The 24,916-nt window shown below is 49.1% G+C and overlaps 2 protein-coding genes across 2 annotated transcripts in view; one reads left to right on the top strand and one right to left on the bottom strand.

Annotated features, from left to right (window-relative positions):
* The window catches only part of LOC130211849 (SH3 domain and tetratricopeptide repeat-containing protein 1), a 28,096-nt gene extending 10,605 nt beyond the window's left edge, over window positions 1-17,491 (bottom strand). Inside the window, 13 exon segments of the mRNA XM_056442872.1 lie at window positions 2,603-2,821; window positions 3,208-3,348; window positions 4,398-5,753; window positions 5,833-5,871; window positions 6,379-6,509; window positions 6,587-6,782; window positions 6,912-6,988; window positions 7,074-7,272; window positions 7,949-8,089; window positions 8,191-8,296; window positions 10,250-10,380; window positions 16,704-16,775; window positions 17,413-17,491. Coding sequence (XP_056298847.1) covers window positions 2,603-2,821; window positions 3,208-3,348; window positions 4,398-5,753; window positions 5,833-5,871; window positions 6,379-6,509; window positions 6,587-6,782; window positions 6,912-6,988; window positions 7,074-7,272; window positions 7,949-8,089; window positions 8,191-8,296; window positions 10,250-10,380; window positions 16,704-16,775; window positions 17,413-17,491 — 2,887 coding nt within the window.
* A 4,587-nt stretch (window positions 17,492-22,078) lies between these two features.
* On the top strand, window positions 22,079-23,315 carry LOC130211877 (uncharacterized). Its single transcript, XM_056442910.1, has 2 exons — window positions 22,079-22,293; window positions 22,344-23,315. Exons 1-2 carry the CDS (start codon window positions 22,235-22,237, stop codon window positions 23,212-23,214), a joined length of 930 nt encoding a protein of 309 aa, XP_056298885.1. The 5' UTR covers window positions 22,079-22,234; the 3' UTR covers window positions 23,215-23,315.
* The last annotated feature ends 1,601 nt before the right edge of the window (window positions 23,316-24,916 follow it).

Raw genomic sequence — 24,916 nt, 5'->3', positions numbered from 1 at the left:
GTCCCTCATTCCCTTCACCTGGTCCTCACGCCCTTCTCACCTGCAGCCCCTCCCTGGTTAGTCCCTCATTCCCTTCACCTGGTCCTCACGCCCTTCTCACCTGCAGCCCCTCCCTCGTTAGTCCCTCATTCCCTTCACCTGGTCCTCACGCCCTTCTCACCTGCAGCCCCTCCTCTCATTAGTCCCTCATTCCCTTCACCTGGTCCTCACGCCCTTCTCACCTGCAGCCCCTCCCCTCATTAGTCCCTCATTCCCTTCACCTGGTCCTCACGCCCTTCTCACCTGCAGCCCCTCCCCTCATTAGTCCCTCATTCCCTTCACCTGGTCCTCACGCCCTTCTCACCTGCAGCCCCTCCCGTTAGTCCCTCATTCCCTTCACCTGGTCCTCACGCCCTTCTCACCTGCAGCCCCTCCCGTTAGTCCCTCATTCCCTTCACCTGGTCCTCACGCCCTTCTCACCTGCAGCCCCTCCCCTTGTTAGTCCCTCATTCCCTTCACCTGGTCCTCACGCCCTTCTCACCTGCAGCCCCTCCCCTCGTTAGTCCCTCATTCCCTTCACCTGGTCCTCACGCCCTTCTCACCTGCAGCCCCTCCCGTTAGTCCCTCATTCCCTTCACCTGGTCCTCACGCCCTTCTCACCTGCAGCCCCTCCCCTCGTTAGTCCCTCATTCCCTTCACCTGGTCCTCACGCCCTTCTCGCCTGCAGCCCCTCCCCTCGTTAGTCCCTGATTCCCTTCACCTGGTCCTCACGCCCTTCTCACCTGCAGCCCCTCCCCTTGTTAGTCCCTCATTCCCTTCACCTGGTCCTCACGCCCTTCTCACCTGCAGCCCCTCCCCTTGTTAGTCCCTCATTCCCTTCACCTGGTCCTCACGCCCTTCTCACCTGCAGCCCCTCCCCTCATTAGTCCCTCGTTCCCTTCACCTGGCCCTCACGCACTTCTCACCTGCAGCCCATCCCTCGTTAGTCCCTCATTCCCTTCACCTGGTCCTCATGCCCTTCTCACCTGCAGCCCCTCCCTCGTTAGTCCCTCATTCCCTTCACCTGGTCCTCACGCCCTTCTCACCTGCAGCCCCTCCCCTCGTTAGTCCCTCATTCCCTTCACCTGGTCCTCACGCCCTTCTGACCTGCAGCCCCTCCCCTCATTAGTCCCTCATTCCCTTCACCTGGTCCTCACGCCCTTCTCACCTGCAGCCCCTCCCCTCGTTAGTCCCTCATTCCCTTCACCTGGTCCTCACGCCCTTCTCACCTGCAGCCCCTCCCCTTGTTAGTCCCTCATTCCCTTCACCTGGTCCTCACGCCCTTCTCACCTGCAGCCCCTCCCCTTGTTAGTCCCTCATTCCCTTCACCTGGTCCTCACGCCCTTCTCACCTGCAGCCCCTCCCCTCATTAGTCCCTCGTTCCCTTCACCTGGTCCTCACGCCCTTCTCACCTGCAGCCCCTCCCCTCGTTAGTCCCTCATTCCCTTCACCTGGTCCTCACGCCCTTCTCACCTGCAGCCCCTCCCCTCGTTAGTCCCTCATTCCCTTCACCTGGTCCTCACGCCCTTCTGACCTGCAGCCCCTCCCCTCATTAGTCCCTCATTCCCTTCACCTGGTCCTGACGCCCTTCTCACCTGCAGCCCCTCCCCTCGTTAGTCCCTCATTCACTTCACCTGGTCCTCACGCCCTTCTCACCTGCAGCCCCTCCCCTCGTTAGTCCCTCATTCCCTTCACCTGGTCCTCACGCCCTTCTCACCTGCAGCCCCTCCCCTCGTTAGTCCCTCATTCCCTTCACCTGGTCCTCACGCCCTTCTCACCTGCAGCCCCTCCCCTCATTAGTCCCTCATTCCCTTCACCTGGTCCTCATGCCCTCTCACCTCCAGCCCCTCCCCTCGTTAGTCCCTCATTCCCTTCACCTGGTCCTCACGCCCTTCTCACCTGCAGCCCCTCCCCTCATTAGTCCCTCATTCCCTTCACCTGGTCCTCACGCCCTTCTCACCTGCAGCCCCTCCCCTCATTAGTCCCTCATTACCTTCACTTGGTCCTCACGCCCTTCTCACCTGCAGCCCCTCCCCTCGTTAGTCCCTCATTCCCTTCACCTGGTCCTCACGCCCTTCTCACCTGCAGCCCCTCCCTCGTTAGTCCCTCATTCCCTTCACCTGGTCCTCACGCCCTTCTCACCTGCAGCCCCTCCCTCGTTAGTCCCTCATTCCCTTCACCTGGTCCTCTCACCTGCAGCCCCTCCCCTCATTAGTCCCTCATTCCCTTCACCTGGTCCTCACGCCCTTCTCACCTGCAGCCCCTCCCCTCATTAGTCCCTCACTATTTAGCTCCCTCACTTCCACTTGTCCTCTGCCAGATTGTCTTGTGTTTTCGTGCCAAGTTCTCCAGCGTTATGAGAGTATATTCCTGACCTGCCTGTTCTGACCCTGCCTGCCTGCCCTGACCTCTGATTCTCTGCCCCGCCCCTTTTTGGACTTGTTTGCTTCTTCGACTGATCTCCCGGTTTTGACCCAGCCTGTTTCCAACCAAAGACAGTCATCTTTGTTACTCCTGTCTGAGTCGTGCTTTTGGGTCCACTCTAATAGCGGCGTGACCCCCAGTGTGTGACTTACATACTTACCGTCTAACAGGTTGGTGTTGATGGCCAGCAGCAGAGCCCATTCGTAACAGCCTTTCCCAAAGTCCAGCTGGTGCTGCTTGACGTAGTGCTGACCCAGCTCCAGCAGCACCGCGATGAAGTTCGCCTCGTGACCTTCGTCCAGCTCAGAGAAGAGCTGCACCGCCTCGGTCAGGTGTCTCTGCGCCAGTCCTTTAGCTCCGCCCTTCAGACATAACAGCCCTTCACGAGGAAGAAGCAGTGTCATCACAGAGAGTCGTGTGTGAGCGGAATAATAAATCCATCTCTGAATGATCCATGCACAAAGCCGGAGTCTGACCTGAGAAACAGGTGGATCGGGTAACAAAAGAACCCAACCACCCCGTTGATTAAGACGATATTTTTTGAATTTACATTTTTCTGGAATGTTAACTTTAAATATGCAAATGAGGCATCATCTATTTGTAACTTTTGGTGAATTCATGAGTCATGTACAGACGCAAATAGACAAAGTAGTAAAATAAACACCTCGCGTGTTTTTGAGGTTTTCATTCTGAGTAAATAGACCAACGACTTGACATGGACCCGTGCATGAACACAAGGTGTCTCCCTTGCACAGACTTCCTCACCCAGGTTAGCCTGAGCCACGGCCCAGTTCGGCAGGTCCTCATACTCTTGGCAGATGTCCCCCGCAGCCTGGTAGCTCTCTGCCGCCCTCCGGAGGTCACCCATGCATCGCAGCGCCACGCCGCGCATGTTGAGGGCCACCCCTTTGTGTTATATCAAACATATTGACTTCAACTGTTATGAAATAGCTCTCTTTTAAATCACTTTTTGTCTCCCGACTGACGCAAACTGTTGTATTTCAATAAATCATATGTTTACATCTTTAAAAAAGTTGACCAATTTCTTCTGTTAGAATTCCTACTGCAGCCTATGAAAATAATCCCAGAGGTATACATCATAGTACGTTGAACCTTGAATCAGGAAGTTATTGAATTAACATTTATAACTAGCACTTAGCTCACAACCTTAATGTTTAACTTCCATCCATCCATCCGTAAGAAAACATGTATTTTAGTATGTCAAATACAGTAACGTTCTCAATGAATAACTATAAAATGGCAACTGTAACAGAAGTCCAAAAACCAATTGCACGTGTCGAGTATCTGACGTTAGTTCCTGGAAATATTATTATATACACTACCGTTCAAAAGTTTGGGGTCACTTAAAAATGTCCTTATTTTTCAATGCACTGTTTTTTTCAAAGAAGATAACATTAAATTAATCATAAACACACTCTACATTGTTGATTTACAGCTCTCCATCACACATCTATTGTTCATCTGGTCACATGACATCTATTGTTCATCTGGTCACATGACATCTATTGTTCATCTGGTCACATGACATCTATTGTTCATCTGGTCACATGACATCTATTGTTCATCTGGTCACATGACATCTATTGTTCATCTCGTCACATGACATCTATTGTTCACCTGGTCACATGACATCTATTGTTCACCTGGTCACATGACATCTATTGTTCATCTAGTCACATGACATCTATTGATCATCTGGTCACATGACATCTATGGTTCATCTGGTCACATGACATCTATTGTTCATCTAGTCACATGACATCTATTGTTCATCTGGTCACATGACATCTATTGTTCATCTAGTCACATGACATCTATTGTTCATCTGGTCACATGACATCTATTGTTCATCTGGTCACATGACACCTATTGTAAATAAAACTGGCACACACACACACGCACATAAAACCATTCAGCCCCAGAAAGCCACCCACCTTCCTGCGGGGTAGTGCAGTGTTCTGGCATGGAAGCGAGGACGACGTCCAGGATATCCAAAGCAACCTCCGGCTGCTTGTTGTCAATGTGCAGCCAGGCGAGCCAGATGAGGGTACCGTTCCTCTCTGGGCCTGAGATGGGGGGTCTCTCCGAGGGCGGAGTCCTGGCGATGAGAGTATGCATGTGGCCGATGGCGTGTCCAACCATTCTGTGCTTGCAAAAGAGTTGGCTCAGACAAACTGTAAGCTGGTGGCTCAGAACGTGGTGCCGATCGCCTCCTCCTCCTTGGACGGCGTTAGAAGAGAGGGCTCGGTGTAAATACGGAGCCCCCTGAGGTGGGATGCCGGCTTCCTGTTCTGCGATCCCATTCGGCCTGTTGACATTGTCCAAAAGTAGAAGCATGGCGCTCAGGCAGTCCGTCAGCGTGGCAGAGGGCTGCTGAGAAGCTCTCCTGGCTGAACTGACGCTGAGGCGGGGCAGTCGGTGTTCGCTGTAGAGCCTTCCCAGGGCGAGGTATTCGTGACTGGGAGAGTTGCCCCATGTCCTTTGGGCTTCGGCGCAGAGAACAAGCAGCCTCTCAAGATAAGGAACCACTCGCACCCCTTGAGCACGAGCCCAGTGGTGCTTCGCCAAGAGATAACAAGCCCGGGCCTCTGCCATCCAGTTGTGAGACAGAACCGCTTTCTTGAGGATGTATTTAAGAGCGATGTTGTCCTCCAAGCATTCCAGACAGTCGCCGATGCCAAAGAGCAAGGCAGCAAGGCGCTCCGTCACAGCAAAGAAGCTTTCTGTATTCTTCTGCAAAAGGTATATGGTGACCAGGTTGGAGTAGATGCTGGCCAACAGCCGGAGGTCGGCGAAGCCTTCCCGTGGCACGCCGAGGGCTTCCTCAAAGTACACCCGGGCCTGGCTGAACTTTGACCTCCCGGCACAGAGCTTACCCAGCAGGAAGCACAAGCGAGTGTGCGACCAAAGGAGCCGCTTCTTCCTGGCCGTTTCCCGGGCAACGCCCAGGAAGGCGATCAGCTCAGCCTCGTCCGAGTGACCGGTGAAGGTCGAGGAGGCCAGGAGGTCAGAACTCCGTCCATAAAGGGCGGTAAACTCCACTTTGTAGTCTCGTCCATCCAAGAATGAGAGAAGGGGAACAAAGATGTCCGTGTTGTTGTCTCCTTCGACAACGGGGCGGACGGTGAAACAGGGAGGACTCGGGACTTTGATTTCTGTGGCCGAGTCCACTGGAGGCCCGTTCACGGTCACCACGGACGCTGGCAATGAGTCTCGTCCTTGATCGAGAAACTTCTTAATGTTTGTCTTCAGGTCAGTCTGCTGAGGTTTAACTTCGCTTGAACAGCCGACTGTAAAAGAGTCACAAATATGACATATGAGTATAAAACACAGCTAAGGGAGTCATGTACCGCGGGTGTCAATACTTACCTGATGCTTCCTCCTCAGCATCTTGGTAACTGATCATATCTGAAATTGTGCAAGAAAGTGAATGAGAAAACGCCCAAAAACATCAGCAATTGATAAATAAAACGTGCTAAACTAAAATGGTGAACATGCTAGATAGAATATGTAAAAAGAAGAAAAACATATTTAGTCATTTAGTTTGGATAAGCTGTTGGATTTATTGGACACATGACACACATCTGTAGACATCAATGTGACTGTGGCAGCTGTCCCCAATCTGGCCTCGGCTGCTGGCTGGTTGCCAATCAGTCAGCTGCTCTGACTGATTGGCAATTAGTCAGCAGCCGATGCTGCTTGTATAAAAGGGCAGCAGAGCTGGAGGGACAGGAGAGTGAGCAGAGGCGCAGGTTGTGCGGTCTGCTTGTGCGTTGTTGGCTGACAAATAAATCATGTCTTTCAACCAAACCTCGTGGTTCCGGGCTGATCCTTGGTGCTGGGGGGGGAAACTCACGGGTAGTGGCGGGAGTCGTGCTACAGTGACCTATGACCTATGAGTCCTTTCTGGCTCACCAAGTTTGTAGTTATGACCAATATCATTGTGGGACTTCTTCTTCAATAAGGCATTTGTTTCCTCTATGACGTTGTCCTCCTGCAGACTGAAGAACGACCCATCCTCTCCATCCAGAAAGACCTCCGCTGAGCTGGAAGGGTGACGCGAGTAGAATAAGACCCAGTGTCTGCACATACTGTCAAACTATTGCATTGGCCGCACACTCACTCATAAATGTCAGTGTACGGTTTCACCAGGCTTGTCTTGACCAGACCCACGTCTCCTGTGGCCTCCTTCCTCCCTGTGAACCAATCAAAGCAAGACACCAGAAGTCCCACGATGATGATGCGATCGCCGGGGGCCACGCTCAGCTCATCTGGGCCCTCGGCGTCGTACTCCAGCGTGGCCACACAGCTTCCTCTGGCTGCACACAGGAGGACAATAGATGGGAATAGATGGAATAAGGGAACGTATGTAAAGTAATAATTCAGACAAAGACTTTCTTTGTGGGTGAAACTATGCTCAATAGTATAATTTATAATCCTGCTCTCACCGAACTGCAGAGGGAAGTCACTCGAGGGTTTCCCATCACCGACTAAAATGCTCTCTGCACAGGATTTGAGAAACCACCTGTGGACGGATGGATGATGTGAGCGCCTCATGCCTTCTACTGTCGGGGTCTCAGAGACCAGTCCTGTGGAGTGGGGGGTCTTACTGGTGAAAGGGGACCACCGGCTCCAGACCCGGTTTGGGTGCAGTGCCTCGGGCTCCGTCGGCCAGGCAGAGGACGGTCCACCCTGAGCCCAGGAAGGGAGGCTCGAACTGGGCTACATCTCCCTGCTCCAGGTACAGGTCACCTCCAGAGGTGGAGCTGTCAAACATCTGGTTGGTGCTACAACTGGCAAACAGTGAACCTGGGGACACACAAGACAGTGTGGGAAATGTTTATGAATTAGTATTATAATCTTTTGACTTTTGACTTTATTTTGTTGCTTTTTTTATTTGTACTTAAAAACGTTTTGTTTGTTTTGTTTCACTGAACAAAAAAGAAAGCGACAATAATAAATAGTAAATGACAACAACATTTTATTAAATAAAAAAAATGTAAATAAAGAAAAGACAGATATAAGTAGCAAATATATAGTAAATGAATAGGGGGTCATCAATGAAACATTTACTCTTTCTAAGGTCAAAGCAGGTCCCACGAACCACGCTGGGGAGCATGGCCTGTCTACGAGGGACCAGAGGAGTCATGTTCAGCTGACCTGAAAAGAATGGATCACAAATTCTAAAGAGCTATTATTTATTATTTTTCAGTTATTTACTAGATTATTTTGAGATAATCATGGGCAGAGGTACATTTACATGTACTAAAGTACCTTCAACTACTGCTTTCTGTCCTAATGCTAATAAGGAGAGAGAAAATTTAAATAAATGATGCACAAAAAAAAGACAAACTGCCCTTATTACATGTGTCCTGACTGATATGATGGGGCAGCCCCAGATGGTCGTCCTCAGGTCCGTGTCAAGGCGTGAGCACACCTGTATCCCATCCATAATTCATGATGAACATCATCAGCTCCTCCATACCTTCCTGCATGAGGATGCCCTTGTAGATGAGCTGGAGCGTGTCCTCCTGAAGGGAAACCTCGATGGCCACGTCCTCCTCCAGAGAGCTGAGCCACGACTTCTGGTCCCACAGCAGCGTCTCCATGCAGTGACCCAGGAGCCCTGCAGGGGGACATGTGAGTGGCTCCTCCTGCTTGTGTTGCCTCATTGTACATATTGAAGACCCACTGTGACGACAAACCACGACGGCATTCAAAACCTACCGATTGTGTAATATGTGGTGAACTTCCATATTTCCTCAAATGTTTTGAATGTAACAAAAATGAGCTTCTCTTCACTGTTGATGGAGATGAGATGAGTAGACAGCTCCTGGAGAGGAAAGGAAAGAGTTGAAGGAAATGAAGCTTTACAATATTTATCCTTCCATAAAATAATACGTTGTGTATTTTTCCATGATGAAAGAAAACAAAGGATAAATATATATATATATATATATATATATATATATATATATATATATATTCATAAACATATATATATTAGGGCTGTGAAACGCTTAAATAATTTTAATCGGGTTAATCACAGGTTTTTGTGGATTAATCATGATTAATCACATATTACCGATATTCTCGGTATATTTCGTGAGAACATAGAGATTTATGACAAAAGACGGATATATACATTTATACATTCTTCTATACAATGGTGCTGCAACTCAGTAGTTATTTAGCAGTTTTCTTCCATATGGAACATTAATACATCTTCATCCTAAACAGAATGTTTAACGCTCCTGTTACCTTTCGGGTCAATTTGACCCCATTCAATGTTTAATGTCGGTGTTCTTTGGGGTCAATTTGACCCCAGGCTGTTTTTCAGTGTCAAACATATAAGAAATATCAACTTTTTTATTTATTTAAAGGGCTATTTAGGTAGTCAACAAACAAACATAAAGTACCTCACACTTAAACTTGGGAAGCAATATTAATTCTAATAATTTTCTGGAGGTTTTAATTGCTGGGGTCAAATTGACCCCGAGGGTAAAATATGTTAGTAAATGTAAAGGTAACAGGAGGGTTAAACAGAACATGTTTCTCTTGTTTGTCAACCATTAACTCCACCATGATACAATCTAAAGGCCTCTAGTCTTCCTCTAGCAGCTGCTGAGGCAAACTGACTGTGTGGGTTTTCTTCATGAACTGGGCCGTGATGAAAGGGACGGCGGGGACACCGCTGCAAAGCTGAAACCTCACCGGCCCGGACAGGTGGACAGATTGACAAGTGACTTTTTTTGCTCGGTCCCGATGCGCGCGCACGGAGCTCTGTGGCGCGCCAGACGGAGATCGATAAGTGTTAACGCAACGCGAAGAGACAGAAATGACATGCTGCTGTGGAGATACGATCAACAACAGACGTTTAGTTTAATAAAGAACAAAGACGTGCTCTAGAGAACATGTCAGGGGCGGGCCAATCTTTTTAATGTCATGCGATCTACCGACACTACGCCGCGATCGACTGGCAGGTCGCGATCGACGTGTTGAGACCCTGATCTACAGGAAGTAAAAGTCGTCACAAGGTTTCCGGAGGTGAACCTGCGGAAGGATCATTACCGATGAACAGACCGTCTGCATGAGAGCGGACAGAGTTCAGATTGAAGTGGTGGATTGGAAGCTCATTCTGCAAGTGACTTTTTTTCGCCCCGACGACCAACAACAGACGGATTGGAAGCTCATTCTGCGCATGCGTTAAATGCGTTAAAAAAAAAAACTAGTTAAACCTGTAATTGAATTAACTGAGTTAACGCGTTATTTTTCACAGCACTAATATATATATATATATATATATTTATATATTTATATATTGAGATACTTTTGACTGAATGAATCAAGTTGGCAACAACTACTATATGTAGTATATATATAAGTATCTTTTTAACCTTAACATAACTATATATATATATCCTTTTATAGATATATCCTTATATATATATATATATATATATATTTATATATAGACACATATATATCCTTTTATAAGTTACAGGTTAGTAGTTGTTGTTAACTTCGATTAAATCATTTGCATTAAGAAAAAAAGCATCTCAATGTTCAGAAAACAAAATAAAGAAGAAATATAGATTTAGATATATCTATATAAATATATATTTATATGTATTTTTTTAACTTAGCATAACTATTTTCTTCACACTAGAACTATGAACAGCAAACCATGCAGACAGAAAACTTTTACAACTGGAATCATTCAGAATTCATGGAGGAAGTGGACTTTAGTACTGCTTACAATGTGTGTGTGTGTGTGTGTGTGTACCGTGAACAGAGCGTTGACCTCGCTGCTGTCGGCTTGCAGGAGGCGTAGTTTCCCCCTCAGGACTTCCTGCAGCTCCTCGTGTGCAGGAAGTCGCTCCGGACCTCTGACCACATGCAGCAGCAACGGCAGAGCTGGAGACACGGAGGAGGAGCACCGTCAGCAAGGAGGAGGAGACCAGAGTGAGGAGACAGAGTGAGGAGAAGAGTGAGGAGACAGAGTGAGGAGACAGAGTGAGGAGACAGAGTGAGGAGACAGAGTGAGGAGACAGAGTGAGGAGACAGAGTGAGGAGACAGAGTGAGGAGACAGAGTGAGGAGAAAGAGTAAGGAGACAGAGTGAGGAGACAGAGTGAGGAGACAGAGTGAGGAGACAGAGTGAGGAGACCAGAGTGAGGAGACCAGAGTGAGGAGACAGAGTGAGGAGACAGAGTGAGGAGACCAGAGTGAGGAGACCAGAGTGAGGAGACCAGAGTGAGGAGACAGAGTGAGGAGACAGAGTGAGGAGACAGAGTGAGGAGACCAGAGTAAGGAGACCAGAGTAAGGAGACTGAGTGAGGAGACTGAGTGAGGAGACAGAGTGAGGAGACGCTGACCAGCTGGGTCCAGCAGTGGGCGGAGCCTATATTCCTTCATAAAAGGTCAACAGCACCAGGATGTGACCGGTGGGCGGTGGAAGCCCCGTGTGTTCAGCCTCTGGCAGCTGACACGGGACTAAAGGTCAGAGGTGGGCGACCGAATGAAACGCACCCCGACCTCAGGACACGCTCCTCTGTGATGTCACTGGGTCACATGACGCCCTCATGTGACCCAGTGACATCACAGAGGAGCGGTTCCTGCTGCTCTGGTGGAAACATGAACACCATCATGAGGAGATGTCCTCGTGTCTGTCGAGCTCTGACTGGATCTCGTGGTCCTGCATCCCCCAGATCCAGTGGACCTTCAGAAAGACAGGAAGGAGGACATTGCTTCCAGAGGAGTTGAGTTGCCCCACATCGTGAGACGGAGGTTTGTGTGTGACACCTCCACCTGGGGGTCGGAGACATCTCACCGATTAATCAGTGACTCCAGAGGTTTACGTCGCCTCGTGACTTCCCCCTGAGGGTCATGTGATGACTCCTCGAGGTGGACGGTGCAACGAAAAGAAATGTTTGACGAGGGATTTCTTTTCCTCCAAATAACAGGAAGGTCCCGCCCCAAAGCATGATCCCGTGTAGAGGGTCAGAGGGTCAAAGGTCATTCCCAAGGTCAAAATCAGCTAAATATTCAGCCACGACATCAGAAACACGAGCTACGCTTTCTGAACCCTGACACAGCAAACAGAGACCAAACCAGCACATAGAGCGGCAATGTTATGATGACATAGAGCAGCAAGGTTATGATGACATAGAGCGGCAAGGTTATGATGACATAGAGCAGTTATGATGACATAGAGCAGCAAGGTTATGATGACATAGAGCAGTTATGATGACATAGAGCAGTTATGATGACATAGAGCGGCCTGGTTATGATGACAGAGCAGCTATGATGACATAGAGCAGTTATGATGACATAGAGAAGCCCGGTTATGATGACATAGAGCGGCCTGGTTATGATGACAAAGAGCAGTTATGATGACAAAGAGCAGTTATGATGACATAGAGCAGTTATGATGACATAGAGCAGCCCGGTTATGATGACAAAGAGCAGTTATGATGACATAGAGAAGCCCGGTTATGATGACAAAGAGCAGTTATGATGACATAGAGCAGTTATGATGACATAGAGCGGCCTGGTTATGATGACATAGAGTCGCCTGGTTATGATGACATAGAGCAGTTATGATGACATAGAGCAGTTATGATGACATAGAGCGGCCTGGTTATGATGACAAAGAGCAGTTATGATGACATAGAGCAGCCCGGTTATGATGACAAAGAGCAGTTATGATGACATAGAGCAGCCTGGTTATGATGACATAGAGCGGCCTGGTTATGATGACAGAGCAGCTATGATGACATAGAGCAGTTATGATTACAAAGAGCAGTTATGATGACATAGAGCAGTTATGATGACATAGAGCAGCCCGGTTATGATGACAAAGAGCAGTTATGATGACATAGAGAAGCCCGGTTATGATGACATAGAGCGGCCTGGTTATGATGACAAAGAGCAGTTATGATGACAAAGAGCAGTTATGATGACATAGAGAAGCCCGGTTATGATGACAAAGAGCAGTTATGATGACATAGAGCAGTTATGATGACATAGAACGGCCTGGTTATGATGACATAGAGCAGTTATGATGACATAGAGTCGCCTGGTTATGATGACATAGAGCAGTTATGATGACATAGAGCAGTTATGATGACATAGAGCGGCCTGGTTATGATGACAAAGAGCAGTTATGATGACATAGAGCAGCCCGGTTATGATGACAAAGAGCAGTTATGATGACATAGAGCAGCCTGGTTATGATGACATAGAGCGGCCTGGTTATGATGACAAAGAGCAGTTATTCAATTCAATTCAATTCAGTTTATTTGTATAGCCCAATTTCACAAATTACAAATTTGTCTCGGAGTGCTTTACAATCTGTACACATAGACATCCCTGCCCCAAAACCTCACATCGGACCAGGAAAAACTCCCAAACAACCCTTCAGGGGGAAAAAAGGGAAGAAACCTTCAGGAGAGCAACAGAGGAGGATCCCTCTCCAGGATGGACAGAACAATAGATGTCATGTGACCAGAAGGACAGATTTAGAGTTTAAATACATTCAATGAATGTGACAGAGTGTATGAATAGTTCATAGTAGGCATATTCCACGATGGAGACCTCCACGATCCATCAGGCAGATGGCGGTGGGGAGGAGGAGTGGGCGGAGTCTCAACAGTGGGCGGAGTCTCAACAGGACAGTGGCGTAGTCATGAGCAGGAATTCCACGACCCAGACCTCGATGATCCATCAGGCAGATAGGATCTATGCCGTCTCATAGGGCCCGATGACCCCATGAGACGTGAAGTCACAAGGACTCCGGGGAGAAAGCAGAGTTAGTAACGTGTGATTGAGAGATGAAAATTCATCCTTAAGGAGAGAAAAAAGAGGAGATAGGTACTCAGTGCATCCTAAACGTCCCCCGGCAGCTATAAGCCTATAGCAGCATATCAAGGGGCTGGACCAGGTGAACCTGGGGGCGGCTTTAGCTCAGTGGGGTAAGAGGGCCGTCCTGCAACCGCAGGGTTGTGGGTTCGATCCCCGCTCTCCCCATTAGTTGCAAGTCGAAGTGTCCTTGAGCAAGGCACTGAACCCCCAGTTGCTTCCCGGGCGCTTCACCGCAGCCCACTGCTCCTTAATAACTAAGGATGGGTTAAATGCAGAGAACTAATTTCCCCTTGGGGATTAATAAAAGTGTATATATTCTATTCTAACTATAAGCTCTGTCAAAGAGGAAGGTCTTCAGTCTACTCTTAAACGAGGTGACTGTGTCTGCCTCCCGGACTGAAGGTGGAAGCTGGTTCCATAAAAGAGGAGCTTGATAACTAAAGGCTCTGGCTCCCATTCTACTTTTTAAGACTCTAGGAACTACAAGTAGTCCCGCATTTAGTGAGCGTAGCTCTCTAGTGGGGCAATATGGTACTACAAGCTCCTTAAGATATGATGGAGCATCACCAATCAAGGCTTTGTACGTTAAGAGAAGAATTTTAAAAGTGATTCTTGATTTTACTGGGAGCCAGTGCAGAGCAGCTAGTGCAGGAGTGATGTGATCTCTTTTCTTAGTTTTAGTGAGAACACGAGCTGCAGCATTCTGGATCAACTGGAGGGACCTAAGAGATTTATTAGAGCAGCCTGATAATAAGGAGTTGCAGTAATCCAGTCTTGAAGTAACGAACGCGTGAACCAATTTTTCTGCATCTTTTTGAGACAAGATGTGCCTGATTTTTGAAATATTACGTAGATGAAAGAATGCAGTCCTTGAGATTTGCTTTACGTGGGAGTTAAAGGACAAGTCCCGATCAAAGATAACGCCAAGATTCTTTACAGTGGTGTTGGATGCCAGGGCAATGCCGTCTACAGAATCCACATCACCAGATAATTGATCTCTGAGGTGCTCAGGGCCGATTAAAATTACTTCGGTTTTGTCTGAGTTTAACATCAAGAAGTTGCAGGTCATCCATGTTTTTATGTCTTTAAGACATGCTTGAATTTTACCGAGTTGGTTGCTCTCCTCTGGTTTTATCGATAGATATAGTTAAGTATCATCTGCATAACAATGAAAGTTTATGGAATGTTTCCTGATAATATTGCCCAAAGGAAGCATGTATAAAGTAAATAAAATTGGTCCAAGCACAGAACCTTGTGGAACTCCGTGATTAACGTTGGTGGTTATCGAGGCGTCATCGTTTACAAATACAAACTGAGATCGATCTGATAAATAGGATTTAAACCAAATTAGTGCGGTGCCTGAAATGCCAATCGACTGCTCCAGTCTCTGTAACAGGATGTCATGGTCAATGGTGTCGAATGCAGCACTAAGGTCTAACAAGACCAGGACAGAGATGAGTCCTCTATCAGGTCTAAGGTCTAACAAGACCAGGACAGAGAGGAGTCCTCTATCAGCACTAAGGTCTAACAAGACCAGGACAGAGAGGAGTCCTCTATCAGGACTAAGGTCTAACAAGACCAGGACAGAGAGGAGTCCTCTATCAGCACTAAGGTCTAACAAGACCAGTACAGAGAGGAGTCCTCTATCAGCACTAAGGTCTAACAAGACCAGGACAGAGAGGAGTCCTCTATCAGCACTAAGGTCTAACAAGACCAGTACAGAGAGGAGTCCTCTATCAGCACTAAGGTCTAACAAGACCAGGACAGAGAGGAGTCCTCTATCAGCACTAAGGTCTAACAAGACCAGTACAGAGAGGAGTCCTCTATCAGGACTAAGGTCTAACAAGACCAGGACAGAGAGGAGTCCTTTATCTGCTGCCATTAAGAGGTCATTTGTAATTTTCACCAGTGCTGACTCGGTGCTGCGGTGTTTTCTAAATCCTGACTGAAACTTCTCAAATAAACTATTATGATGTAGAAAGTCGCACAACTGATTTGCGACCACTTTCTCAAGGATCTTGGAGAGGAAGGGGAGGTTAGAGATCGGTCTGTAGTTAGCCAACACCTCTGGATCCAGAGTGGGCTTCTTCAGGAGAGGTTTAATAACAGCCACTTTGAAGGAGTGTGGTACGTGGCCTGTTAGCAGAGACACATTGATAATATCTAATAGAGAGCCGCCAATTAAAGGCAAAACGTCTTTAAGCAGCCTCGTCGGGATGGGGTCCAAGAGACAGGTAGACGTGTTCGAAGTAGAAACCGTTGAAAATAATTGGTCACGGTTGATGGGAGAAAAGCCCTCAAAATATACACCAGGGCATACAGCGGTTTCCAAGGCCATTCCACTTGAGGACAGATTGGCACTGGTTATGGGCAAGAGAATATTAATCTTGTCCCTAATAGTTAAAATCTTTTCATTAAAGAAGTTCATAAAGTCATTACCACTGAGGTTTATAGGAATGCTCGGCTCCACAGAGCTGTGACTCTCTGTCAGCCTGGCTACAATGCTGAAGAGAAACCTGGGGTTGTTCTTATTTTTTTCTATTACTGATGAGTAATAGGCTGCTCTGGCATTACGGAGGGCCTTCTTATATGTTTTAAGACTATCTCGCCAAACTAAGCGGGATTCTTCGAGATTAGTTGAACGCCATATGCGTTCAAGCTTTCGTGACGTTTGCTTCAGTTTGCGGGTCTGAGGGTTATACCAGGGAGCAAAGAGCAGTTATGATGACAAAGAGCAGTTATGATGTCATAGAGCGGCCTGGTTATGATGACATAGAGCAGTTATGATGACATAGAGCGACCTGGTTATGATGACATAGAGCCATTATGATGACATAGAGCAGTTATGATGACATAGAGCGGCCTGGTTATGATGACATAGAGCAGTTATGATGACATAGAGCGACCTGGTTATGATGACATAGAGCAGTTATGATGACATAGAGCGGCCTGGTTATGATGACATAGAGCAGTTATGATGACATAGAGCAGTTATGACATAGAGCGGCCTGGTTATGATGACAAAGAGCAGTTATGATGACATAGAGCAGCCCGGTTATGATGAAATAGAGCAGTTATGATGACATAGAGCAGCCCGATTATGATGACATAGAGCAGTTATGATGACATAGAGCAGCCCGATTATGATGACATAGAGCAGTTATTATGACATAGAGCGCCCCGGTTATGATGACATAGAGCAGTTATGATGACATAGAGCATCCCGGTTATGATGACATAGAGCAGTTATGATGACATAGAGCAGCCTGGTTATGATGACAGAGCGGTTCCCAGTCTGCCTCCTCACATCATTTCCTCCGTCCGGCGAAGTGGAATAACAGACATTAATACGGACGTCCTCTGGACCAGAGTTACCCGAGGGGAGCGGCTCCTCGCTGGTGGACACGGTTCCCCTCTGACGTGAAGACGCTCTGGTGAAGCCGCGCACTGTCAACACAGGAGAGCGCTCTGCTGGTAACTATGACGACCTCACAGCGGACATGTCCACATGGGGTCACCATCAATGATGATGTCATTTAGATATTCTCTAGATATCTATGGTTGGGTCCCGTGAGCCGCTGTGGTACCGTGAAGCCTCGACACAAAACCCAAACAGATATTAAAATATTCATGAACTCTGGATTTTTTAATGACTTTTTGAGATTTATATAACAGGGTAATTTAGCCTCATTATATGTGTATAAAGTCTAGTATGTATTTGTCTTAAAACATGTCTGGAGGGCATCTTTAAGATATTATTATGTTTTAATTTATGTATAATATATAATAAGAATAAGAATAAAAATAATAATTTGGTCCATTAGTTTTCCATATATATCCCATATATTGATCATTTATCAATCTACATCACTTTTTACAACAACATAAACAAGGCATCACAGATCATTTGTTTTAATATATATTTAACATTACAATATTTTATATTAATATACTTCATAACGACTTTTATAACGTGGTCTATTGAGACAATGCTGTCCTATTGAAGTATATATATATATATATATATATATATATATATATATATATATATATATATATATATATATATATATATATATATTACCTCTTGGCTTCTCCGCCGCCGGCCGCTCCGTGGAGACCTTCCTCCGGTACCCGCCGCCTCGGTCCGAGCCGCCCGACATGTTCAGTCTCCGGTGAGGTGTCCCGCGCGCCCCGCGACCAGTCCGCAGCTCAGGTCACATGCTTACTGCGCGGGGCGGGGCGGGGCTGGGGCGAGGGGGGCGGGGCGGCCCACGGAGCTCCGCTCAAGTGTCGAGACACGGAGGGTGACCTAACGGGTCCTTTCAAAAATAAAAGTCACTTAATAAATACACGTTTAAATCCGAGGTTTCTCAAGGAGATTGATTTCATATATTCTCTGGAATAATGTTCTTGAATTCAATTGCAATATATTATTAATTCACACATCATTTCTTGGGGCAGTGGATATTTTTGCCTTTTTTTAAAATTCACCTAATGTGTGTTTATTTTTACTGACCTTTTTATATTTTTATGTATTTTTTAAGTATTTCTAAACTCAGTAAATGAAGCTGGCTATGAACTTAAGTGCAACACGTGGTGGGAATGTCCTGCATCACATGGCTGAGGCACAAAGAGCAAGAACACTTTAATATTCAATCCGTTTGTGGGATTTCTTCTTTAATTCATATTCATGATGCAGATTGTACACCTGCATAGGCATTACAATAACACAATTTTTACAAGAAGGGAAATTACTGTAAAGTCTGAAATGCTCCTACAATGCCTCCAACAAATTCAAGTGTGCAGCTTTCAAGTTAATAATCACTCACTGAACAAATACAGCTCAAACTCTAAATATCTCTGAGGGGACACAGGGCTGAGGACCAGCTGGAGTAATGTCCGAAATATAACCTGGCATGTTCTACTTCTTCATCCTAAAAGGTTGCCTCTCTGTTTGGTTGTTGTGTGTGTGGGTGGGTTGGGGTGAGCATTTAATCCAGAGAGAGTGTGTGTGTGTGTGTTCCCCTCAAACATCCCAGGAACAGACTCAGCATTTCCTTTCCTCCGGTCAGTTCCTCTGTCGTTTATAAGAGCAGCTGGCAGACAATCACAAGATACACCACGGCTCAGCATTTAAATGATCATAAAAAACATAAACAGCCTTTTACTCCCCACAGCGGTGTAAAGTCTTTATGTACGTGAGTGTGAGTACATCCCCTTTACTGCAATGAGCTGACAAATGGATCATTGACTTGAAGCTGCATCAACAGGTTGGTCCAGCCGTGGAGCCAGCGGCCTCCCGCAGACACACAGGGCATGGAGGCGTTCCTCTGGAGTCAGGTGTGTCTCCACCTGAGGAATCGAGTGAAGCGTGTCTTCTCTTTAGCTCTGTTTTCGCTCTCCGCCAGCCCCCCTGTAGGAAGATACAGCTGCTATAGATCCACTGGGATCACATTTGTTTTTTGACTTATCACAAATACTTTTCTAATAAGAGTCTGCAGAAGTACTGCGGCTGTGATCCGGGAGAGCGTTTGGTTCCCTGGCAACAGTTGAGCATGTTTACAGGTGAGCGGGTCGGTTTGGTGCCGACCAGAGAGTTCAGGGTTCATAGAAGGGTTTTGAAACTGAAAGCAGCATTTAAACATATACCTATATAAATAAATACATATAATAATAATAATAACAAGACATTTATTTTATAAGGCGCCTTTCAAGGCACTCAAGGTCGCCGTACAACACATTAAAAACAGTTCAATTGATGGACACAATTAAAAAAGCAGAACAGTTAGAAAGCAGAACTTGTAGTACCATATTGCCCCACTAGAGAGCTACGCTCACTAAATGCGGGACTACTTGTAGTTCCTAGAGTCTTAAAAAGTAGAATGGGAGCCAGAGCCTTTAGTTATCAAGCTCCTCTTTTATGGAACCAGCTTCCAATTTCAGTCCGGGAGGCAGACACAGTCACCTCGTTTAAGAGTAGACTTAAGACCTTCCTCTTTGACAGAGCTTATAGTTAGGGCTGAATCAGGTTTGCCCTGGTCCAGCCCCTTGATATGCTGCTATAGGCTTATAGCTGCCGGAGGACGTTTTAGGATGCACTGAGTACCTATCTCCTCTTTTTCTCTCCTTAAGGATGAATGTTCATCTCTCAATCACACGTTACTATCTCTGCTTTCTCGCGGGAGTCCTATAGACTTCACGTCTCATGGGGTCATCGGACCCTATGAGACGACATAGATCATATCTGCCTGATGGATCATCGAGGTCTGGGTCGTGGAATTCCTGCTCCTGACTACGCCACTGTCCTGTTGAGACTCCGCCCACTGTTGAGACTCCGCCCACTCCTCCTCCCCACCGCCATCTGCCTGATGGATCGTGGAGGTCTCCATCGTGGAATATGCCTATGTGGCAGCGGGGGGTGTTTAAGCTCGGCTGCAGAGTGGGTGGAGCGGGGGTGTGGTTCAGGGAACGGTGTCTGATTGTCATCAGACCAGCTGATGACAATCTGGGTTGGTGTATCTGCGAGGCTGTCCCCATAAAGGAGCTGGACAGGAGGAAGAGGGGAGCCATGAGCAGAGACACAGTCGGCGGTCAGAGCGCTCAAATAAACCACGTTACCAACGTTCCCTCTGGTTGCGCATTCCTTGGGGCTTAGGGGGGGGAAAACCTACCGGTGACGGCCACGAACCTGTCACACTGGAGCCAAACGTGGGACCCCTTTAAAAAAATTTTTTTTTTTGGAAAAATAGATTTTTTTTCTCGCCTCAAATGGAGAGCGTCGAACAAGACCCAGATCTGCCAACCCAGCACGTGATGTTGCTGGGGCAGATGCTGTGTCAGATGGCAGCAACGATGAAGGACCGGGCGGAGGCAGACCGGCAGATACTGGAGAGGCTCCTGGTCCAGGCAGAGGAGCAGACTCGGGCCCTGGAACTGCTCGCCGCCCAGACCGCGGCGGCTACACCTATCCCTTCCCCCTGGGCGGGGGTGGAGCTTAAGAAAATGACGGCGGAGGACGCACAGTCATTTTGGAGACGTTCGAGACGGTGGCGGAGGCATGCGGCTGGCCAGCGGGAGTGGGCGGTGCGCCTCCTGCCCCTGCTCACCGGGGAGGCGCAGACTGCGGCCCTGGGCCTTCCCCCAGCATCACGCCACAGTTACACGGACGTGCGGAAGGCGGTGATAGATCGGCTGGGGCTGACTCGAGGATCACCGGCGGCGGTTCCGCGAGACGATGGGGCCCGATGACCGCCATTCGCATACGCGCAACGGCTGAGGGACGCATGACGAGGTGGCTGCAGCCCGGGAGCACAAGAGGCGCAGGCGGTGGCAGAACGGGCGATCCTGGAGCAGTTTGTTGGAGGGTTGCCGCGGAAACGTCGACGTGGGTCTGCTGCCACCGCCCAACATCACTGGAGGCCGCCCACGCTGGCGGAGGACCACCTGGCGGTGCACCCGCGGCCAGGCAGACAGCGACGGCGCACTGGCTCCGGCCAAGCCGATGCAGACCCTGACGCGACCCATACCGGCCCCAGTAAACAACGGCACCCTTCCCAACCCACAGGTAGTCCCTCAAACGCCAGGGCAGGAGTGTTGGAGGTGCAGGCAGCCCGGACACATCCGGCGGGAGTGTCCGCTGATGGAGGTGGGCCAGGTGATCCGGGTTGCCGGCTCTCCAACGCCCTCCCCAGGTCCGGGAGCGACATACCGTGTACCGGTAAGAATCCAGGGGGGTATACATCAGGCAATGGTGGATTCCGGCTGTACACAGTCTATGATCCACCAGAGCCTGGTTCGACCAGGGGCATTGGTGGAGGCATTGTGGGTGAAGATAAGGTGTGTGCATGGGGACATTCACGAGTATCCCATAGTGTCAGTGGAAATTAGACATGGGGGTAAAAAGCATAACGTGAAGGTCGCGGTTAGCTCCCGCCTTACGCACCCCTTAATCTTGGGAACCGATTGGCCGGGCTTTGATAAGTTAATGGGGAAGGCTGCGGGGGTGCGTTCACGGCAGACAGGGTCATGCGGTGTGTGCGCCGTGCTCAGCGGTGACGCGAGGTTGTCCGACACTGCAGACGGGGAGGGGGAACCGGTGGAGCCTCCTATGGCGACTCCTCCGGCTCCCGAGTTTCACTCCATGGAAGATTTTCCACTCGAGCAGTCTCGGACGATACTCACGCTCAGCCTTTGACCAAGTGATACGAATTGATGGTCAGCTGGTGCGCCCTGACGCAGCGCAGACATATCCGCACTTCACATTGATCAGGGACAGGCTGTACAGAGTGAGCCGTGACACTCACACAGGGCAGGAAAGCACCCAGTTGCTGGTGCCGAAGAGCCGCCGGGAAATGGTTTTCCAGGCGGCTCACTATAACCCGATGGCTGGTCACATGGGGTATGATAAAACTCTGGACCGGATAATGACCCGATTCTATTGGCCGGGCATCCGGGCGGATGTGCGCCGTTGGTGTGCGTCCTGCCCGGAGTGTCAATTGGTAAACCCCCCCGGCCATTCCGAGGGCACCTTTGCGCCCTCTGCCATTAATGGAGGTTCCATTTGAGCGAATCGCTATGGACCTCATCGGGCCATTTCACCGGAGTGCACGCGGATATCGCTTTGTGTTAGTCTTCGTGGATTACGCAACACGATACCGAGGCGGTGCCTTGCGCAACATTTCTGCAAAGAGTGTCGCGCAGGCGCTGTTTCAGGTCATCTCCGAGTCGGAAGCCCAAAGAGATTCTGACTGACCAGGGCACCCAGTTCATGTCAAGAACACTGAGAGAACTTTACGGGTTACTGGGCATCAAGTCTATTCGGACCAGTGTGTACCACCCACAGACCGACGGTCTGGTGGAGCGTCTGAATAAGACTTTGAAGTCCATGATCCGTAAATTTATTAATGACGATGAACGTAATTGGGATAAATGGCTTGACGCTCTGTTGTTTGCAGTACGGGAGGTTCCCCAGGCCTCCACGGGATTTTCGCCCTTTGAACTTTTGTTCGGCAGGACTCCACGGGGGGTGCTCGACCTCATTAAAGAAAACTGGGAGGGGCCGAGCACCAGTAAAAACGAGATCCAACACGTCCTGGACCTGCGAGCAAAGCTCCACACACTGGGTCAGCTGTCACGTGAGAATTTGCTCCAGGCCCAGGAGCGTCAGCAGCGGCTGTACAACAGAGGTGCCAGGCTGAGACAATTCACACCGGGAGAGAAGGTACTTGTATTGCTTCCTTCTTCCAGCTCTAAACTCCTCGCCAAGTGGCAAGGGCCCTTTGTGGTCACACGGCGAGTGGGGGATGTCGACTATGAGGTGGTGCGTTCTGATAGGGGCGGAGCTACACAGACTTACCACCTCAACCTCCTAAAAGCATGGAGGGAGGCGGAGTCTGTTTCTCTGGTGTCCTCGGTATCTGAGAGAGAGGAGCTGGGGCCTGAGGTCCCAAAATCCACCAATCCGGCCTCGCTCCTTTGTGAAGACCGTCTCTCCGGGACCCAGAAAACAGACATTGCCCGGTTGCAAAAGCAGTTTGCTGATGTGTTCTCTCTCCTTCCAGGACGCACAAACCTCATAGAGCACCAGATTGAGACTCCTCCGGGCGTGACGGTGCGTTTACGACCCTACAGGTTACCTGAACACAAGAGAAAGGTGGTTCAGCGGGAATTGGCTGCAATGCTGGAGATGGGGGTAATAGAAGAGTCCCACAGTGCCTGGTGTAGTCCCATTGTTCTTGTGGTCAAGAAGGATGGGTCTATTCGGTTCTGCGTGGACTATCGCAGGGTGAACGATGTGTCACGGTTCGATGCTTACCCAATGCCCGGGTCGACAAGCTCCTGGACCGACTGGGCACTGCGTGTTTCTTTACGACACTGGATTTAACCAAGGGCTACTGGCAGATTCCTCTGTCGCCAGAGTCTAAGGAAAAAACGGCCTTCTCCACTCCGTTTGGGTTATACCAATTCACCACGCTTCCTTTTGGGTTGTTCGGGGCCCCAGCCACCTTTCAACGCCTCATGGACCGGGTGCTGCGTCCGCACGCTGCATATGCTGCCGCCTACCTGGATGATGTGATCATACAGCACCACCTAGGCGGAGCATGTGCAGCGGGTGGGCGGTGCTGGAGTCCCTGAGGCAGGCGGGGCTTACGGCCAACCCGGGGAAGTGTGCAGTTGGACGGAGGGAGGTACGGTATCTGGGGTACCACTTGGGCGCCGGGCAGGTGCGGCCTCAGGTGGACAAGACCGCCGCCATCGCAGCCTGCCCGCGGCCCAAGACGAAAAAAGAGGTGAGGCAGTTTTTGGGGCTGGCGGGCTATTACAGGCAGTTCATCCCGAACTTTGCGGAGCTGACCAGCCCCATGACTGACCTGACCCGGAAAGGGGCCTCAGATCCGGTCCAGTGGACGGAGCGGTGCCAGTTGGCGTTTGAGGAGGTAAAGCAAGCTCTCTGTGGGGAACCACTCCTCCACACACCTAACTTCTCTCTCCCTTTTACTCTGCAGACTGATGCGTCGAACAGAGGGCTGGGGGCCGTTTTGTCCCAGCAGGTAGAGGGGTTTGACCGTGCTGTACATCAGCCGCAAGCTGTCGGAGAGGGAGGGCAGGTACAGCACGGTGGAGAAGGAGTGCCTCGCCATCCGGTGGGCGGTCGACTCCCTGCGCTACTACCTCCTGGGACGCTCATTCACCCTCTGGTCGGACCACGCCCGCTCCAATGGCTCCACCGCATGAAAGATACCAACGCCCGAATCACTCGGTGGTATCTGGCTTTACAGCCTTTCAATTTCAAGGTGATCCATAGGCCGGGGACGCAGATGGTCGTGGCCGACTTCCTCTCCCGCTCTCATGGGGGGGAGGGGGAGTAGGTTAGGCCGGATGTTGGCCCGGCCTAAGTCGGGCGGTGGAGGTATGTGGCAGCGGGGGGTGTTTAAGCTCGGCTGCAGAGTGGGTGGAGCGGGGGTGTGGTTCAGGGAACGGTGTCTGATTGTCATCAGACCAGCTGATGACAATCTGGGTTGGTGTATCTGCGAGGCTGTCCCCATAAAGGAGCTGGACAGGAGGAAGAGGGGAGCCATGAGCAGAGACACAGTCGGCGGTCAGAGCGCTCAAATAAACCACGTTACCAACGTTCCCTCTGGTTGCGCATTCCTTGGGGCTTAGGGGGGGGAAAACCTACCGGTGACGGCCACGAACCTGTCACAGCCTACTATGAACTATTCATACACTCTGTCATATTCATTGAATGTATTTAACTCTAAATCTGTCCTTCTGTACACATGACATCTATTGTTCTGTCCATCCTGGAGAGGGATCCTCCTCTGTTGCTCTCCTGAAGGTTTCTTCCCTTTTTTTCCCCCTGAAGGGTTATTTGGGAGTTTTTCCTGGTCCGATGTGAGGTTTTGGGGCAGGGATGTCTATGTGTACAGATTGTAAAGCACTCCGAGACAAATTTGTAATTTGTGAAATTGGGCTATACAAATAAACTGAATTGAATTGAATTGAACAGTCTGCAGCAGAGCAACCAAGACGGGGAACAAGTCAGCATAGGCCCACCTCAAAAGGTGGGTTTTGAATACCAAGAT

The sequence above is a fragment of the Pseudoliparis swirei genome, chromosome 21 (assembly GCF_029220125.1).
Source record: "Pseudoliparis swirei isolate HS2019 ecotype Mariana Trench chromosome 21, NWPU_hadal_v1, whole genome shotgun sequence".
Classification (NCBI taxonomy): Eukaryota; Metazoa; Chordata; class Actinopteri; order Perciformes; family Liparidae; genus Pseudoliparis; species Pseudoliparis swirei.
Note: the sequence above shows the minus strand (reverse complement) of the source record. Positions and strands in the feature narration are given on the sequence as shown.